At 48.1% G+C, this 20,217-nt stretch overlaps 1 protein-coding gene and 1 long non-coding RNA gene across 5 annotated transcripts in view; one reads left to right on the forward strand and one right to left on the reverse strand.

Moving 5' to 3' along the window:
- Window positions 1-20,217, reverse strand: part of DUSP29 (dual specificity phosphatase 29) — a 32,484-nt gene that overhangs the window by 7,907 nt on the left and 4,360 nt on the right. For 2 of the 3 annotated variants that reach the window (XM_025434697.3, XM_035715329.2), the window contains exons 2-3: window positions 13,388-13,615; window positions 889-1,109 (exon numbers count right to left, since the gene is read on the reverse strand). In XM_025434697.3, coding sequence (XP_025290482.1) covers window positions 889-1,109; window positions 13,388-13,615 — 449 coding nt within the window. Of the gene's footprint in view, window positions 1-888; window positions 1,110-13,387; window positions 13,616-16,988; window positions 17,141-20,217 lie in introns of those variants that run through there. The other variant, XM_025434698.3, reaches the window with a different exon arrangement.
- On the forward strand, window positions 844-9,895 carry LOC112651442 (uncharacterized). 2 transcript variants are annotated; one of them, XR_004815170.2, is made up of 4 exons: window positions 877-956; window positions 7,072-7,171; window positions 8,884-8,991; window positions 9,676-9,895. It is a non-coding gene; the product is annotated as an uncharacterized LOC112651442 (long non-coding RNA). The 2 variants fall into 2 exon arrangements; XR_003130796.2 differs by lacking the exon at window positions 7,072-7,171 and having other exon boundaries at window positions 844-956.

The following is a 20,217-nucleotide window of genomic DNA, read 5'->3' on the forward strand; positions in this document are numbered from 1 at the left end:
GACCTAAGCCATGCCCTTCTCTCCAAAAGAGCCTTGTAGCCTTTACCCAGATTAGACCAGCTAACACTGCATTTTGAGTGCAAGGACTAGCCCTGTGACTTTAAAAATGGATAATTAGCCTTGGGAAATTTGGACATCACAGATGCAAAACTCAGATTCTCAAATACAGTTCGCCGTTCAGAAGGCTAGGTTGTCAGCTTTCTCTAGGAGGCCTCACTAGACTGTGTGTATCTGGGGGCAGGGGTGGGTGCAGAGGCAGGGTTCGGGGAGGCCGCGGGCTCGGTTGGCTGGCGGGAGATTCCGAAGTCTCTCCATGGATTCCCAGTCAAGTCAGCTCCCTGAAGGTTTTCTGGCACTGAAGCCCCTAGCGGTTAGTCAGGTCTGGGCCCAGGCACAATTAGCGTCTGGGCTGCAGTCCCAGCTTTGAGGCCATCCAGACGGTCCTGCTGTTCGAGGATCGCTGATGAGCCTTAAGGAATTGGGATTCAGGCCAAAGGCCTTTCCCCTGAACCCTCCCGATCCCCACTCCCCACAGCGGCAGCCGGGGGCCCGGACCCCAGCAGCAGCGCGCTCTGTGTGGCTCCCAGCCTCCTGGGGCTCACGGTCCCAGCTCAGTCACACACACACCCAGCAGAACCAGCGGTGACGGTGCCCAGGTCCCGGCTCGCGCCAAGGTGAGGGGCGGGGCCAAGACGAGGGGCGGGGCCTCGCGGGGCGGGGGCGGGGCCAGGGCGAGGGCTGGGCCGGGGCGAGGGGCGGGGCCTCGCGGGGCGGGGCGGGGCCAGGGCGAGGGGCGGGGCCTCGCGGGCGGGGCGGGCCTCGCGGGGCGGGGGCGGGGCCTCAGGCGGCTGCTTGGGGCTGAACTCCCAGGGGTGGCGGGTCTCTTACTGTGGTCGCGGCTGAGCGCGGCGTCGATGAAGGCGGCCGCCGGGTAGAAGAAGACGCTGAGGTCGAAGGTGGGCACGTCGTCGGCCTCCACGCCGTGGTATTCGATGGCCATGTCCCGGTAGTAGTCGGGCCCAGTGTCCACGTTCCAGCGGCCGTGGGCGGCGTTGAGCACGTGCGTGAAGCCCGCCTTCTGCAGCCCGTAGCGGTCCAGTGCGGTCGCCCTGGGCGGGGGAGGAGGTGGGGGGGGCGCTGGTTGGCCGGGCGCTGCCTTGGCCTGGATCTGGGGGGGACGCGGCGGCTGCCCTGCCCCGGGTTTCTTTCTTTCTTTCTTTCTTTTAAAGATTTTATTTATTTATTCATGAGAGACAGAAACACAGGACAGAGGGAGAAGACACAGGCAGAGGGAGGAGCAGGCTCCGTGCAGGGAGCCGGATGTGGGACTCGATCTTAGGTCTCCAGGATCACGCCCTGGGCTGCAGGCGGCCCTAAACCGCTGAGCCACCCGGGCTGCCCTCATCTCAGCTTTAAAGTAGGCCTCTCCTCTGAACTTTCCAGATATTTATAGGGGTTGGGGGGTTGGGGCTCAAATGAATGCTTTAAGATGCCATTTCAGGGATCCCCAGGTGGCTCAGTGGTTTAGCACCTGCCTTTGGCCCAGAGCGGGATCCTGGAGTCCCGGGATCAAGTCCCGTGTCGGGCTCCCTGCATGGAGCCTGCTTCTCCCTCTGCCTGTGTCTCTGCCTCTCTCTCTCTCTCTCTCTCTCTCTATCATAAATGAATAAATAAATAAATAAATAAGTAATCTTTAAGATGCCGTTTCAGTGCAAGGATTTGATGGAGATGGGCAAAATTCTTGACGTCGATGTTCACAGGGGTGGTGAACACCATGTAGAACCCCTTGCTTTGATGAGTGAATCCTTGCCTAGTTGGGCAAAGCATTTTTCTGAGGAGAGGTATTTGAGCTGTCTATTGTTTGAGTTGATGTCAGCAAGTGCCTGGAGCCAACAGTGAAGTTATTTTCCGATTTATAGCCTTATCTATCTAGGCAAGAATTTACAGGAACAAAGGAAGCAGGAGTTATTTCTGTCCAGAGGGGCCAGGGGAGACTGGGGGAGGGCCCTTTGAGTTTGCCTTACTACAAATGTCAGCTCTTGGTGATGGAGGAGAAGAGGAAGGCAAGGGCAAGGAAATAGCACAACTCAAAGGGTGGAGGCTGGAGATAATGAGGGCCTTTCAGGAAACGTTTATTTCTTCCCATAATCAATCATTTATCACAAATAATGACTTAGAATCTAGTGTGTGCCAGGCACTGTCCTGGGTGCTGATGATGCCACAGTGAACAGGTCAGTCAAGGTCCCTTGGGAAGCATGGATTCTCACGGGGAGAGCAAATAAACACCAAACAAATAAACAAGATAATTTCAGATGGCAGTAAGAGCTGTGCTGAACAACTGTGGCCCTGCTTTAGGTAAGGTGGTCAGGGAAGGCCTTGCTGGGCGGTAGTATTTATGCTAAGACTGAGGGATGAGGAGCTAGCCAGAGGAAGAGTTGAAAGAAAAATGTTTCATCCAGGTCGAGGATACAGCAAGTGCTGAGAATGCAAACAAGTGTGGCTGTAGTGGCAAGGGGGGTAGTGGTACAAGGGCACATTGGAAAGGTAGGCAGGGGCCGGGTCATGGGAGGCCCTCTGGGCCCACAGGGGAGAGCTTGCATCTTACTGTAAGTGTGGTAGAAAGCCCAATGCTACAGAGGATTTTAAGGAAGGGATGAGCATTGTTTACTTTGTAAAATATCAGTCTGTAGATGTGTGGAGAGGGAGTGGAGCAGGGAAAAAATAGAAGCAGGGAGCTCTGTTGGAGGCTGTTGCAGTTGTACAGCCAAGAGAGGAAGCTGCTTGGAGCAGGTGGGGTCACAGCAGGGCTTGCTGATGGATTGCTCAGGGGGCAGGGAGGAGGAAGCTGGTTTGGGCCAGAGCATAGGGTGTGAGAGGAGAGGAAAGATCTGGAGAGGAAGTGTGGGGTTGGATCAGGAAAGTGCTTGGATCTGTATTTGGAGGGCTCAAGGACAGTTGTTTTGTTTTGTTTTTAAGATTTTATTTATTTATTCATGAGAGACACAGAGAGAGAGGCAGAGACACAGACAGAGGGAGAAGCAGGCTCCGTGCAGGGAGCCCGACGTGGGACTCGATCCCGGGTCTTCAGGATCATGCCCTGAGCCAAAGGCAGACGCTCAACCACTGAGCCACCCAGGCGTCCCTCAAGAACAGTTTTTGATAGTGTTTGAGGAGGGGTGATCCTAACTAGGTTTTAGGACACCATCACCCCTCAACAGCACAAAGACCAGTTCTACAGCTCAGGACAAAGATGACAAGGGTTCTGGAACCAGAATGATAAGAGGCCAGAAGTGGCATTGTGCTCCAGCTAAGGGCTCATCTCAAGGTCACTGGTAAAAGGATGTAGACAGAGGGACCATACTGAATGCCAACATTGATCAGTATCTTGGGCCAAAAGGAGCCTTGCAGTAGGAAACATATGCATGGCCCCTTGGCCAAGGGCCACATATCTGTCGCTGGTTTCCTGGTCATGAGAGGAGCCACGATGGAGTCCAGTGTTTGGGAAAGAGAGACCCAAACACAGGCATTGAGCTTTTAGAAACATTTGCAAACAGCGCATTGGAACTGAGCCATAGGATGGTGGAGAGTTCCACCAAGCCCCCCAGCTGGTCTTTGGTGCTGCCATCCTGACCATGGACTACATTCTGCTTTCAATATTTCTTCAGAAAGACCTGTTTTTCATTTCTCTTCTTGTCCCAAAGTATGTATACAACATTTTGCTTTTGGGACATAGATCTGCGCTCAATTAAAACCTCTGCTAATGCAGTCCATCTTGCTGAGTAGCAACCAACCTCACTTTGAGGTTGAGCTCAGTGGAAAAATTAAAATTAACTGCCCTTGACAGGAAGTTCTTACCCACCATAAAGACTGTTCTCTCTGAGTTCGGCCACTGGGTTTCAACATAATCAAATAGCAGTTTGAATACATAGCAATTTGCACTTTGCTGCTTTGGAGGTCACCAAGGATCAGGGATCTATGTGACAAGACTTGTTGCATGACACCTCCACATTCAGGCCACAGAGCTGGTTTTAACTATGTCTGAAGTAGAGAAAAGGGCTTCTGGAGAGGATCAGACCTGGTGGGTGTCTGAGGCCCATTGCAGGTTTTCGGGGTCTCTGTGGCTGCGTGAGCCAGGAAGGGGACGTGGTGTCCTTACACACCACTCTGGGGATTCCCCTAGCTTGATACTCAGACTCCAGCTGAGAGCTCAGAAGAGTGTCCATGGCAGCATGGGAATCTGCAAATAGAGCAAACTCTTCAAACTCTTGGTATACGGCTGCTGTGATGGAGGCAGTTCCCGACTGGCCCAAATGCCTCCAAATGCCTGACTTAGCAGGTACTGGGAGTAGGGTAGGTTAGAGGGTGCTCCCTGACACTATATGGTTGTTCTCTTAAATGTCAGGGCCACCTGCTTAGGTGACGTGGGAAAGAGACTAAGAAATGTGCTTCTGCTGAGGAAAAAAGCTCAGGAGAAAAACAGACTTAGGAATTTACCCTCCAGAACCTAGATGATGCAGGAGCTTTAGTTTCTGGTTATTTAATTAAAAAAAAAATCCTGATGTAAACAAGTTGTTTATTTAAAGAATAATATGTCATCAAAATATGTCAACTAATTATAAAAATAACACATGCTCAGTGCAGAATGTGAAAAACATATTCCCTCACGCACACGCACAAATCACCTGCATTTCTACCCCCTAGAGATAAAGTCTTTTTGCTTTTGGATATGAGATTCTCCAGTTGCTTTTCTATGCGTTGATTTATATATCTTATAGAGAGATTTGTTTTTGAGTACAATAGATGTTTGGGGCATGTGAGGGTTTTGAAGGCTTTGACATGGTGATATATTGTAAACACCTTCTTCTGTCAACCTACAGCCTTCAGCAGTGGTGTGCCTTTCCATTCTGTAGGGAAATCCTAATTTCATCTCGCCAAGCTTCTATTTTTGGACATTTGTCTTCTCTCTCCCCCTCTCGCTTTAACTCTAGCTCTATCTTTATCTCTCTCCAAAAGGGGGAGTGGTGGGTATTATAAGAAACACTATAAATGAACAACTTTGGGCAGCCCGGGTGGCTCAGCAGTTTACCGCCGCCTTTGGCCCAGGGCCTGATCCTGGAGACCCGGGATCAAGTCCCACGTCGTGCTCCTTGCATGGAGCCTGCTTCTCCCTCTGCCTGTGTCTCTGCCTCTCTCTGTGTGTCTCTCATGAATAAATAAAATCTTTAAAAAAAGAGAGAGAAAGATGTACAACGAAATGTTATCAGTGGCTATCCGTGGGTAAGGGGATTCTAGAGAAGTTTTCATTTGTAAATTTTGGTAACGAGCATGTCATATATTCATTTCATAAGCCAGTGAATGCCACGATTCTTACGGATGTTTCCTTAGTCCTCGGGAGACGCTGGCTACTCAAAGATGCAAGGTGGCCCCAGCATCTTTAACTCTTTAGAAACCTCTTTATCATCTGCCCCAGGGATGGAGGCTAAGAGGAGAAAGAGAGAACACCTGGAAGCCTGGAGCCCAGAAGTGATGTTGTGTTAATAACTAGACTAGGCCTTTTGTTCCCTGTGAAAGGAAGTGGTTGATGTTGCTGAAGCACCCCCCCACCCTTGAGAAGCTGCTGGAAGGGCCCAGCCTGGTCTCCCCGTGGACTCTGCCCACCACCAGGGCTCAGCTGTATCTAAGTCACCTCTGGTGCCTGGAGGTTCAGAATCCAGGTTTTCTAGTTTTTTCCATAAACATTCAGCATGTTAAACGGTGAACCGTGGCTGTGTTTTCACTGACTCCTGAAGCAGCCGTGGCCCACCCTGGAGAAGTGGGTCAAAGTGTTCACTCCGCTCGGTGCCTTAGGGCTGAATTAGTTCCTTCCTTTTGGAGGCGGGCAGAGGGGCAGCTGTCCAGGTGACAGGCCCTCCCACGGGCTGAGGGCCATCGCGGCTGGCTGATTTGCTTTCCCCTCACCTTCCAGCCTCCTTGACTACAGGCCAGCGTGGAGATGCCTCTGTTTTTGAGGCTGTTGGCCCAGTTGGGAAGAAAAAAGCAGAAAGGGCAAGAGAGCAAGACCCCTTGAAAGCGAGCTCAGGCGAGCAGGGCTGGCCACAGGGAGGAGTCAGGCTTCATGGGGAAGGGCAACTGGCTGTTGCTGGCCCCAAAAGCCAGATGGAGGTAACTGGAATCTTAAAAATGGAGAGCTGCTTAGTGGCCCTGCCACTCACGGGCCGAGCAGCCCAGCACCATGGGGTTGACTCACAGGGATGCTCCCCCTGGGAGGGAGAAGAGGGATTTCCCCATTTTCCTGCTTCAGCCAAGCCTACAGAAGGCCGTCCTGCCTGGGAATTTGCAATCACTTTGACAGTAGCCAGGATGTTTCCCCTCCTGCTGACTACAGGGGAAAAAAAAAAAAAGAAAAAAGAAAAAAAAAAAAAGATTTTGCTAAGCAAATGAAAGATGTGAATAAGATTAAAGGGAGAATATTTAAATTACAGAAACTTAGTGCTTTCAAGCATACTCGAGCACTTTTGAAGCACCCATTTAGGGGCTGCTGATTGATAAGAGGCGATGAATTATTCTTATCTCATCATTGACGCCAGCCCCTGGCTCTCTGGAGGGCAACACTTGGTTAACCTAATTTGAATCTAATTTGAATGACTTAAAAGTAATAAAACAAGTATGTGCTTGAACCTAATAAAGCCTAATTTATTTAATAGCACATTTCTTGAAGGATTTTATGTTAGAGCTGGAAGGGACCTTTGAAATCATCCCTTTGTTTTACAAATAAAGAAACTGAGTCCCAGAACAGTAAAATGTTTTGCCAAAGGCCACACATAATGCCCACTCAGCCCTGGGAGCTTGGACTCTGCCCTGAATCCCGTCTGAGGCCTTCTGTCTGCCCTGTGCTGACCCTGCAGTTCATGCTTGTGGGGATTGAGACCCCCTACCGAGCTATGGGAAGTGGCTGAGGGGAGGGTGGCTGTGCCTTGAGCCAGAATGATTTCCGGGTGAGAATGTCTGATACATGGCTGGTGGGCCTGGCCCAGGCCCTGCCAGTGACCCATCACACTCCATACCAACCAGATCTCCCTCCTGTCTGTGGCTTCTTCTCACCGGTGCCATCAACTCTGCCCTCCCCAGGCTGTAAGCAATGAGGACTTAGAGGCAGCTGGCACTACACCTGGTGAGTCCCCTTGGGATAAGCTGAGCTTGAGAAGATGCTTTAGCCGTTCTGAAATGCCCAGGCCCATAGGGTTTTGGTGTGGCACTGCCTCCCTAGGCTGTAGGCTGCCTGGGTTCTGGAAGGCCAGGACGGTATCTGTGGAAGCAATGGGTGTGTGAGCCCGAGAAAGCCCATGAGGAGGGACCTTCCTTCCCACCTGACCTTGGGTTCATGATAGAGTCTCATGGGAGAAATTCGACCAAGGGTGGATTCCGTCTCAAGGCTGCCCTTACTTTGGCACAGAAGGACCCTTAACGGCAAAGCACAATGACTGTTCCTTACTTATGGAGTAAGTAACTCTCACCCTGGGAGTTGAGTTTCGAGAACCTGTTTGATCCGTAGTAGTTCACACTTACCGGACGTGCCATGCACTGTGCTAAGTGGCATATGTATTAACTCACTGGGTCCACCTCTTGTAGGTAAAGCAATAGCATGAGTGACTTGCCCAAGGCCACATGGGGAGCAGTATTTGACGGGCACTGTGGCTTCGGAGCAGATGCTCAGCCTCTGCCTCTCTCCACAAAGAAGCCCTTGAGGGGAGAGGAGGGAGGAAAAGTGAGCTGCTTCTTTGGGCTACGTCTAGTCTCCAGGCTTCACCAGTCTAGGCCAGGGGTTCCCCAAGACATCCATCCTCACTCTTGGATCCCGACCACCCTAACTTCCAGAGCCTTGATACTTGCCTTTCGAAAATCCTAGGTGCTTTTAAGGAAAGGAAAAATTCAACCGAAATGCAACCATCAAATTAAAACTGAGGCTTTGTGCACGAGGAGCCAGCTGTGAGCTTTTTGCTGCTGCTTTGGGCAACACCTACAAAGAGACCAAGAAGCACAGACAGCCTCGCCTGCTCTCAGCAGGGTTATAACCTCCGTGTGGTTGCATTGGCAGTGGAATTAATTTCCCTTTCAATAAGCATTTGGGAATCTCATTACCCTTGTAAGTGGGTGTCTAGAAGGGACCCTGAGCAGAGATGAAGACAAGCACCATGCCAGGCCGGCTTTAGCCCCCTGTCCCTGCTGAGCACACAGGTCATACACTGACTGTGGAGCTTGCCTAGACTGTGCATGTGTGTGTTTGTTTTGGGGCTTGACCAGGGAGAGCTGGAATGAATTGAAAGGGCAGGGACATTTTCTTGATTGAAGGAAGCAAGATTGTGGTCGGATGTCAAGGAGGCAAGCGTACCTTACTGCATCACACCCTGTGGTCTGGCACTCTATTAACTAGGATTTGTCTGTCCTGTTCAGACACTTGGTGGCCTCCTGAAGAGAGTCCCTTGGCTAGCATTCGGTCTTCCACAAGCTGGCCCTGACCTACCTCCTCACGCTTCTTTCTAAGTAACAATAATGATAATATTTGTATTTGTCTATACGAAATGTTCTTACATTCCATATTTCTTTGAATCGTCTTAGGAGTCGTTTTTAGGAATGAGGACACAGGCCCAAGAAGTAAAAGGGCCTGCCCAGAGCCACTACACCTGGAGTAGACTGTGGCTGTGGTAGATTGTATGTTACCATTTGGAATAGTTGGTGCCCCTCCCCAGGGACAGGTTACACTTTCCTGCCCTAATAACATGAAGGTTTGGCTTGGACTTGCAATGTCCATTGAAATGTGGGCATAAGTGGCATGTGTCACTTCTGAGTCCGCTTGTGATTCTCCATGTCCCTTCTCTCTGCCAGGAGACTAACAGAGTCCCAGATGGGGGCTGCTCTGTCAGCCTGGATCCTGAGTCCGAGAGGGACATTGATGTGGAGCAGAGATAGAACTGGCCCGCTACGGATGTTCACGTGAGTAAGAATAAGAACTAACGCACTGCTGTGGTAGGCCACTGAGGTGCTAGGGCCACCTGTGACTACAGCACAGCTAAATCCGAGCTGACCGTGTGGTGGTCAAACGTGGATTAGTTCTAGATCCCCTGAGAGTGGACCTCAACCATATTTATCCCTTGCATTCCAAACAGACCATCCTGCTTATTCTCACCTCCATTCATGTCTTCATCCTGCTACCTCTGGCCAGAACTTTGTTCAAGTCCTACCCATCTTCCAGAGTCATGCTCAGAATTCACCTCTTCTGTGACACTTTCTCAGAATCATCACAGTACCAAATACTCAGTAGCATCGCACTCTCTTTGTTTTAATCCATCTCATCTTCACCCCATGAAATAAGCCCTATCTTTGTTGCCGAATAAGGTGAAGAAAGGTAAAATAAATTGTCTAAGATCATACAACTGGTGATTGGTAGAGCCAAGACTCAAACCCCACACTCCTTCCACTCTATTCCCCATTCTCCTTCCATTCCCTGTTACATTTCTACACATCTCTTCTCCTGAGCTGTAAAGGGCTTCTTTATCTGATTGATCACATTTTCTTGATCTGAGTTTAGGTATAAATTCTGCCTCTTACTGGTGGTATGACTTTTAGCTGGTCACTTAATTTCTCTGAGCTTCAATTTCCTCTTTGTATCCCCCACAGCACCTAGAAAGGTATCCAGTAAATACTGACTGACTGAGCAGTTGGATGAACTCTTGGAGCCCTCATTTGCCCATTTGTAAAATGAGAGTAATAATGGAACCTCCTTCATAGGGTTGCCTAGCACAGGGCATGGCACTGGGTAAGATGTATGCAATACAATGTAGTTGTTGTCATTATTATTATTATTATTATTATTATTATTATTATTTATTAGCTATAAGGAATGTAAACACAATATATACAGAGAAAGAAACCTTACTTCTCGCTATGGGGATTAAGGAAAGCTAGCTTCACGACAGAAGTGATTTGAGTGGTCTTTGTAGCACACATAGCCTCTGGACACAGAGCTGACTGAAGGGCAGGGCATTTTAGGCAAAGGGGACAGCATAGATAAAGACACAGAGACAGGGGATCCCTGGGTGGCTCAGCAGTTTGGCACCTGCCTTCAGCCCAGGGCATGATCCTGGAAACCCAGGATCGAGTCCCACCAGGCTCCCTGCATGCTCCCTGCATGCTCCTTCCCTCCCTCCCTCCCTCCCTCCCTCCTTCCCTCCCTCCCTGCTTCTCCCTCTGCCCCTGTCTCTGCCTCTCTCTCTCTCTGTCTCTCATGAATAAATAAATAAAATCTTTAAAAAATACAAGGCACAGAGACAGTGTAAGTCTTAAAATCTTAATTCCTCTTCCTCCAGTTTTACCATTGTTAGGGTCATATCTAAGGAAATAATCCTACATATGAAAAGATATGCATAAATATGTCCACTGCAGTATTTATAAAAGCTAGAACAGGGCAGGCCCGGTGGCTCAGCGGTTTAGTGCCGCCTTCAGCCTAGGGCATGATCCTGGAGACCTGGGATAAGAGTCCCGTGTCGGGCTCCTTGCATGGAGACTGTTTCTCCCTCTGCCTGTGTCTCTGCCTCTCTCTGTGTGTGTCTCTCATGAATAAATAAATAAATTTTAAAAAGCGAGAACATAGAAATAACTGATTAAGTCTAACAATAGGGGAGTGGTTAAATAAATGACCTTATATCCACTTGGTATATTATTATCTGATAGGTAGTATTATAATTAAATGGATGAAAAGTAATAAGGGAAAAGTTTATGAACGATGCTATGTGGGAAATGATAAAATGAATAATCAATGTGGTTACAACTATATAAAAGCAAATCATAAACCAAAATATTATAAATAAATAAATACCGCAGAAAGTCTAGGAGGATATATTAGTAGAAGTGGCTTCAGAGTAATGGGGTTTGGTGATTGCTCTCAGAGATTTAACTTTTCTTCCTTTTATTGATCTTATTACTAGAGCTAACCTTTATTGAGCACTCACCATATACTAGGCACTGCACTAATATATTACATACAGTATCTCACTTAATCCATATAACCCAATGAGTTAAAATTCTCTACTTGTAGAGAACCTAAGACTTCTATATTTATACAATAAGCATGTATTTCTTGTATAATAGGAAAATCATATATTTACTGTATTTATGTAATATTTTATAATTATAAGAGATTCAGATTCCCCCCTTCCTTTTTTTTTTTTTTTTTTTTTTTGCTACTTCAGGGATAAAATACACATTGTTCTGTGTATTTCTCTATGTACCTCTTTATGTACTGATATTTTAATAAATTACATTTCTTAAAATGATAGTAGGGTCAAAGTATATGTGTACCTTTTTTAAATTTTGAACTCATTTTAGAATTACAGAAAAGTCACAAAAATAACATAGAGATTATTTGGCAATAAAAAAGAATAAAATACTAGTACATGGTACAACTTGGATGAACCTTGAAAACATTAGGATAAGTGAAAGAAGCCAGACACAAAAATCATATATTATGATTCCATTTATATGAAATGCCCAGAATAAGTAAATCTATATAAACAGAAAGCAGATGGGTGGTTGCATGGATACAAAGATGAGGACTGGAGAATTTTGAGGTGGTTTCCTTTTGAGGTGATATAAATCCTTTCAAATGAGTGGCGCTGGGGCGCTGGTTGCACAACTTTGTAAATGTAAGATGGCCACTGAATTGTGCACTTTAGAAAGGTGAATTTTATGGAATGTGAGCTATAGCTCAATAAAGCTTTTATTTTTAAAAAAGAAAACAGTACAGAGAGTCCCAGATACCCCTCACTGAGGTCCTCCTAGTGTTCACACTGGGAAATGATTGGATAAATTGCAGGACGGCACTACTGCGGAATAGTAAAAGTATAGAATAATATGATTTCTTCTCCCCCCTAAAATTGTTTAAAAGAAATGAAGACCTTTTATATGTGTGGATATGCTACATTTGCAATAACATACAAGTAATGCAAGTATGCAAGTGAGCATAATACTGGCTATTCGGTGACAGAATTAAGAGAGGACTGAGGGAGATTATGCAGTTTGCTTTTACAACTCTCTCTTTAGTTTAGTATATAAGGGCATGTAATTTTCAATTTAAAAGTATTAAGGAAAAAAACAAAAGGACAAGAGATGCTGTCCTTGGATTTCCCATGACTAGACAGTTATCTCTAGGTTTCTTAAAGTTTTTTTTTTTAAGATTCTATTTATTTATTCATGAGAAACACAGGAGAGAGAGAGAGGCAGAGACACAGGCAGAGGGAGAAGCAGGCTCCATGCAGGGAGCCCGACATGGGACTCGATCCCGGGTCTCCAGGATCACGCCCTGGGCTGAAGGCAGCGCTAAAGCGCTGAGCCACCCAGGCTGCCCTATCTCTAGGTTTTAAGCAGCAAAATGTTTATTAATGTTACACATGCAGGGGTCCTGCACCACCATCAGCTCCAGGGAGAGATGGAACCTGAGTCGGAATCCTGGGGAATGGAAGGAGGAGTAGGAGTGCTGGTTAAGGTGAAAGCTTCTGGGTTAGACAGAACTGCGTTTGAATCCCAGCTCTCTGCCACCTACCACACTGTGGACCTTGGGCCAGTTGCTTAACTGCCCTGGGCCTTGTGGGAGTAATTAGATGCCCTCTTTCCCAGGGCTATGGTGAAAATAAAATGAGATAATTCGAGCAAGACACTTAGCATGGTGCCTGGAACACAGTATTCAATAATGATAGGCATTATTATTTTCAATATTATTTACAGATGTTTCCCAGTTGTTTAAGGAGTGAGAAGTGGTAGCTCTAAAAATCTAGAGGAGGGGAAAATGACCTCAACTTTGCTGGGCCTACCATGCTTCCTGTGCCACTAATCTTGAGAACTGACTTTGTTCTTGCTGGTATTATACCCAGCTAAACTAAAAGGCTCTGTTTCCCAGCTTCCTTTGCAGTGAGGCCCTCTGGAAAGATGCCCTTTTGCTCTTTCTTTATGTTTCTCTGGCCTGGATGCCATAGATGGTAGTTGGAGCCCCATCAGCACTCTTGGACCAGGCCACAACTTCCAGGAAGGAAGCCACACTCTCAGGATGGTGGGGCAGGAGCACAGGAGCCTGAGACCCTGATGACCCTGAAGTTGCCATGCCAGCGCCAGCTTACCTTCCTCTGGAATTCTTTTATATGGAAGAGAAATAGACCCTTAATGTTGCATTAGCCCCATCTCTGGGTCTTCTGTAATATGAAGATAAACCCAGCCCTGAGTTCTCACAATATAGCTAACCTAAAAAGCAACGACTCATGGCTAGGAGAGGGTGGAGGGTGTGAGGGCTGCTGCCTTCCTCCGGGTGAGGCCAGAGGTGGGGCTTGGCCTGGACACTTACTCATCACCGATGTAGAGCTGGGGCCACACCTCATTGACGTGGGTATACTGAGGACTGCCCTTCCAGAAGAGACGCTCCAGCTCGAAGGCTCCGGGGGTACAGTAGTCATCTGCTTCTACCTCCTCCTCCCCCCTTGGCAACAGCCTCTTGGCAGGTGGGTAGGCATTTGGGAGGCTTGTCTTCGGTTCTCTGGATGTCATTTTGGAGCCGAGGGGTTTTCTTTCCTTTCTGCAATTGGTCATGAGAGAGGGTCAGGATTTGGGTTAGTACAGGACAGAGGTAGGGAATGGTCTTTACAAAAAGAAATGGGAATAAGCTGATCTTAAGATTCTGCAGGCATTTCTCCTGCCTTCTGTGCTCCCCTTTCCTCTTCCTGGGCCACAGAGGTAACCAAGAAGGGCCATCATGGCAGTTAAACAACCTTCACCAACATTCCAGTCTCCTTTGGGGCAAGAGGGCTGGCAGCCCTTTGACTTGGGTCAAGGAGGGTTTGCAGCAGACCTACAACAGGCTTCAAGCCTCAAAAATCTCTGTTGGCTGCCAGGCCTTTGCCTCCTTCCTTTTAGCTTTTACCCCTCCTTTGGTGCCTAGTTTTTCCTTTTTCTGATTGGAATCTGCTGGCTCTGGCCATTGGTTCCTGCCATTCGAGGCCTGTGATACTCCACACCTGCAGGGAGCTGTGGAAAGGACACACCTGTAAATCCAGAGCCTGTTTGATCAGAGCAGCCATGCATATTCTGGGAGCTTCAAGAACCCTGGGGTGGAAGGAGGCTTGGCTCCCTGAGGGTTCCTCAACGTGTTAGAACAGTTGAAGGCAATGTTGGCCGCACGCTAGGGGGTTGGCAGTTGTGCTAACGTACCAGGGGTCAGAAGAGATGTTCTAAGCTGGAAAGCTGTGTTTGCAGATTGAAATGCATATTTGGAGAGCTTGTCAGGCTCTGCAAATGGAATGCGGGAGAAGAGTTTCCATTGTCCCCAAGGAAAGGAATTTGCTGTGGAATTGAGCAGTGTTTGTTCCCCCAGCTGAGTGACTAGGGCGTCTACACTCAGGCAGCCTGAGGGGAAGAAGAGACTGAGAAACATGGAGGTAAGTGATGAGGAGGGAGTGGTCTTTATTTAACGAATACTTATCTGGCACTTTGTGCTAGGCACTGTTCCAAGTGCTTGACAATTATTAACTCATTTAATCTTCTTAACCCTATGAGGTAGGCATTATTATTATTATTATTATTATTATTATTATTATCTCTATTTTACAGACAAGGAGAATTGTAAATTGAAGATGTCTGTAACACATGGTCTTAGTCTTCTGAGAAAGAAATAGCTGCTGGGAGGTGGGGACAGAGTGCAGTGTGATGGGGACAGGCCAGGAATTTGAAGAATATTAAAAAAATGTTTGCTAGCATGAGGTGCCTGGGTGGTTCAGTCGGTTAAGCCTTCAACTCTTGGTTTCTGCTCAGGTCAGAGATCTCAGGGTTGTATGATCAGGCCCTGGGTTGGGCTCCACATTTAGTGCAATAGTCTGCTTGGGACTCTCCCCCTTTCCTCTCTCTCTGCCCCCACTCTCATGCTCTCTTTCTCTTAAAAAAAAAAAAAAAAGTTTGCTAGCTTCAAAGACCACTGGGATCATGTCAAAGGACTTAGAACACAACTCAGAGAGGCTTCCACTTGTCAAAAGGGGACAAGTTGAACATGAATAGTAAAAATAACTGCAGTGGATTGAAACACATCAAACATTTAAATCGTAATGATGCTTAAAACAATTACTCATGGTTGGAAGATGTAGGGGACCTGCTCATTATTTTGAAAATAGATAAGTAAAGGGAAAGAATGTAGCATTTATGGTTCCTCTCTGATACAAACTGTACTACTGGGTAGATGAGGGAATTTGCTCTTTTAGAGAAATATTCCAGGTAATAAAGAGGGAAGAAAGCATCATTTTGTGATACTTGATGGACTAATGGATATAGGCATTCCCCTCTGACTGTTCGCAACAGAAGAAGAGAGGATCAGACCTTATGGGCCTTCTGTGGGGAGAATTCACCATCGCCGTGAGAGTCTTGCCAGAGGAAAACCTGAGTCTTAAGAGAGTCCTCAGAGTCTAGATCTAACAACCAATTTGCAGGAGATTCCAAGGACAGCTAAATTCTAGCCTAGGTCCTTACCTTTTAGAAATACATATCAAAATATTCACAGATGAAATGATATAATCCCTGGGATTTGCTTCAAACATAATATACTTGGAAAAAAATGTGACAATATTTGATGTATGGGATGGGGAGTGGAGGTGGAGGTATGTAAGGGGTAGGATTGGCCATGGTTGTTGGTGGTTGGGGTTGGATGATGATTGCAAGATAGTTATTGTTTCTCTTTGCATATCTTTGATATTTTTCATTTAAAAATGTTAAGAAGAGGGGCGGCAGAGTGGCTCAGTCGTTTAAGCATCTGCTTTCAGCCCAGGTCATGATCCTCGGGTCCTGGGATGGAGCCCAGCTGGGTTTTGGGGGATCATGGGAAGCCAGAATTTATGACTTTCCCCCTGCAGTTAAGGTGAGTTAAGGGTGGTGGCAATGGAGACAACCCCTTTTTTTTTTTAATTGTCTTTGGATCTGGACTACTTCTCTCTGAATCATCTGGCTGTTGCAAGACATACAGATTCCCGAGTTACATCCGGACTGGGGCTGTGGGCCTAGGAATCTGTACTTTAACAAGCTCACACGTGCCTCTGGTGCTCACTGAAGGTTGATGATAATGACAGCCCAAGAGTGTGGCTAAGAGTCAAGGAGCTAGTGAGTCAAGGATAGAAAAGGGTGGAAGGCCTTCAGCATACTTCCTTCTCTTCTCTTTGAAGTAGAGGCCATATCTCTAGCTCAGAATAAGGTGCAGGCCTGGTGGTAGACAAGAGCTGGACGACCTTCGCCGGGGACTCTGTGACAATGGCTCCCTGGTGTTTAATTCTCGAGCCCCAGTGGCGGTCATGTAGTGAATGCGGGGGTCGGGGGGTGAATGGCTGAAGTGGGCGGTGAAGAAGACCTGTGCTGGGGCCTCAGCCAGAGCTGATGAGGCAGGACTCCCCTTTGGCTCCTGGAGGAGGGGCGGAGGTGAGTCCCAAGGCAGGAGGCAGGGTCTCCCGTGGCTGCCCAGGCCTGAAGCCTGCTGTGGCGCCTGCCTGCTGGTGTTTTCAGTCACAAGCGGGAAGAGGATGGCCAGGGATGGGCAGAAACTTCCACTGTGGGAACCAGCCCAAACAACACTGTCTGCCACCAAAGGAGGCTTCGGAAGAGGTGATTTTAGCGAGGCCTGGAGTAAACTGCATCCTGAACCCCCTGCCGGCCTCCTTTGATCACTGAAGCTGACCTCACCCTTGCGGGGCTGTTCCTCCTTCATTATAGTGGGGAAGGAGCCCCCCCCCCCCCCCAGCCCCATCTCCGTGCTGAAAGCCTCGGCTGGATTTCCAGACAGAAGAGGAAGTGGTGCGGTCTACCCAGAGCGGCTTGGCACGCAGAGGGAGCTCTGGGATCTATTATCCTCCAGTGTGCAGATTTGATGGGGGGGGGGGGGGGGGGAGAACAAAGCACAGAACAGTCCAGAAACCACAGACCTGTAATCTTTCCAAATCCTGAAGGCGGCTTGTGTGCATCCCTCTCTGCACGGCTCCCAAATTTCTGAATCTCAGAGAGGCTGAAAGCGTCTGCTTCCCAGACCACAGCCAAAATGGAAGGGGAAGACAAATCTGTTCTGTTTGGTTTCCATAGATCCGACCCAGAGATTAACTGCCAAGGTCTTGATGACACACACAATATCAATCACGGGCTAAATGTCATAATGAGAGCTGGGCAGGTTGTCAAGAGAGGCCTCCAGGTTTCTGTTACAGCTTCATATTTAAAGGTTTGGTCCCAGGAAACTAAATGCCATCCTGAAGGCTACTTGGCCTGTCTCTGCCCCAAAGGAGAGCAGGCTCCTTCCTGGAGGAGCCAGGCAGGTAAGATAGAGGAGGGAAGTGGGTTGGGTGTTAGAGAATAAAACCAACCAACCAACCAACCCTCACTGTTGGCCTCCGGCAGGAGACAACAGGGAGTGGTGGGGACTGTGGCAGGGAAGAGAGCCGATGCTCCCCGGAAGACCACAGCAGCTTGCCCTTCCCTGTGGGAACTCGAGCCCAGATTCTCTGATATTTTTATGAGAGGCCAGAAAGCCAGGGTTTTGTGAGAAATCTGCTGCTGTTTACATGTAGGCCGCCGAAGGAGATGCTAGCCATACCTTGTTCCGTTCCTCAGCTCAGATGGCTGCCATGTAAGCGGGCTCCCCTTACCCACAGAAGGCCTCCTCCCTAAGCCCCTGGTTCTCCCCTCGGGATATTTTCTGGTCTCTGGGCTGGTCAGGCCTACAGTATGAGGAGTTCCCCTCGAACGTCGTTGCTAATGAAGGGGGCCGTTGGAGAGGTACCCTGGCTCCCTCCGCCCTCTGTGGGACCTCCATGGGGAGTCTGTTCTACGCGGGGTAACCTGACGTGTCCTGTGGGGGCTCTCTTCCCTCCCAGACCCCCCTCCCTGCACCCTGGTCTCAGGGTGAGCTCTGGAGGGAACCTAATACTGCTAATTTTAAGACATTTAAAGACACTGTGGTAACAGAACGTGCAGAGGCCAAGTGCTACTTGACGGCTAAAGCCTAGAGCAGCCTTTCCCTCTGTGAAACAGTGGCCTTGACTTCAAGATGCTCTTTCCAGGCGGAATGAACACAGGGGCCCGTTGTTAATTCTGACTCCATTTCAGAATTTTCCATGGTACAGCTCACGTTTGGTGAAAGGTTTCCCCTTCCCAATGAGGGAAGGCTTTGGATGAATTCAAAACTGTAATTTCGGCACCATAGTTTGACTTCATGTAAAAACAAAACAAAACACCTTACACAGTTTTGTTTTGTTTGTTAGTTTTTAACTAGAAGAAAAATATCAAAATGTCAATGCTGTGAGCAAGTGGCAGGACTCCAGGAGATTTTTTTTTTTTTCTGTTTTCTATTTTGGGATTCTTTGAATAAATAATCATATTTTATAGTAAATCACCATGTCTATATTTTTAAACTGTGCTGACCAAGCAGAACAGCTGGGCAGGAAGCTGCCTGTGACTTGTAATTCGTGATTCCTATTCTATCTTCCTTGCTCCTGGACCTGGCACTTTCCTGGGGGCCCCTCTGCCACCCTGTCCCTCTCTCCCTGCATTCGCTGGCTCCAGGCCCTGCCCTGATCTGCTCTCACAGCCCCAACAATCACTGAAGACTCTTGGATACATCGCATCCTCCCTGGGTGTCACTTTCTTCTTGATAAAATGGAGCTATAACAAGAAGGGTAAAGATGGTTTTGAAAATAAACAAAAAACCTCACCTGAGCTCTTTCTAAAGTGGCCAATGGGAGAAGCCAGGTAGCGAGATACATTATTTATTTCACTGGGAACATTAAATTGCTAAGTAGGCCATTGAGTCTGCAAAGACTGGCCAGGTAACCGTGGACTGAGAGCCACAGAACAGGCCTCGACAAAAGATACCATTTGAGGACCCCTTGGATGAGAAGAAACTAAGTCCTGAAGTATGAGTGAGAAGGTGGTGGTGCAAGGCAACAAGAGCTAAATTATTCTGTACGAGGAAGCAAGGGGAGTTCTGAGGCTCTTCGAACATCCCCCGAAGGGGGGATAGAGAGGGAGGGGGGACGTGGGCCGCAGATAGTCAGGTGTGGAATGTCCAGGGCACAGCATTCTGCGGAGAACAGGATTCCCAGTGCCCACCAGCGAGGGCAGCCCTCTCTTCTCAGCCTTGAAACCATTAGATGCGGGCAGCCCTGGTGGCTCAGCGGTTTAGTGCTGCCTGCAGCCCCAGGCATGATCTGGAGACCCTGGATCGAGTCCCACGTCAGGCTCTCTGCATGGAGCCTGCTTCTCCCTCTGCCTGTGTCTCTGCCTCTCTCTCTCTCTCTGCATCTCTATGAATAAATAAATAAAATCTTTAAAAAAAAAAAAACCATTAGATGCAACAGGCAGCCACATCGGCGGTGGTTTTGAGAAATCAAAGTGAAAGAGACTTGAGCAGGTGGAGAGAAGAGACCACAGGTTTATGAAGCAGAACGTACAGTATCCACTGACCTAATCAACGCTGGCTATCTGCGTATTTTAGGATGGTGGAATTATTTGCGATTCTTCTTTTTGAGGAACAATCTATTCTGAACTTTCCATTTTGAACATATATATGAAGTATATGAATAGGGTGGGGGAAGCCTGTGAAAGTTCTATTTTAGAATTGTTCTGGACAGGGGCGCCTGGGTGGCTCAGTTGGTTAAGCGTCTGCCTTCAGGTCAGGTCACTCCCAGGGTCCTGAGATCCAGCCCAGTGTCGGGCTCCCTGCTCAGCGGGGAGCCCGCTTCTCCCTCTCCCTCTGCCCACCCATGCTTTCTCTCTATCTCTCTCTCTCACTCTCTGTCTCAAATGATAAAATCTTGGAAAAAAAAAAAAAAAAGAATTGTTCTGGACAAAGTAGATGCCCACCCTAAACCTTTGGGCTAAGGCACAGGGGGGTGACCGTCAGGACCAGGCCTGGCTAGGTGTTCCTTATATCTCACGAGGCACCGCGTGCCCTCCCCATAAGTGTGAGTTCCCCGAAGGGAGCCATGCCCTCCTTGAGGCCTCTGGGAGCAGAGTCAGGCTTAGGTCATGTTAGAAGGTCACTCTAATCCCTCAGTGCTTCGAGAAACCAGAGGAGAATCAAGTTTTGTGTGTCCTGAAGCTTATACAATTTCTTTAAGGAAAGGAAAACCAAACAGGTACAGGGCCTTGGAAGAGGCCCATGTA

Source organism: Canis lupus, chromosome 4 (assembly GCF_003254725.2).
Source record: "Canis lupus dingo isolate Sandy chromosome 4, ASM325472v2, whole genome shotgun sequence".
Taxonomy (NCBI): Eukaryota; Metazoa; Chordata; class Mammalia; order Carnivora; family Canidae; genus Canis; species Canis lupus.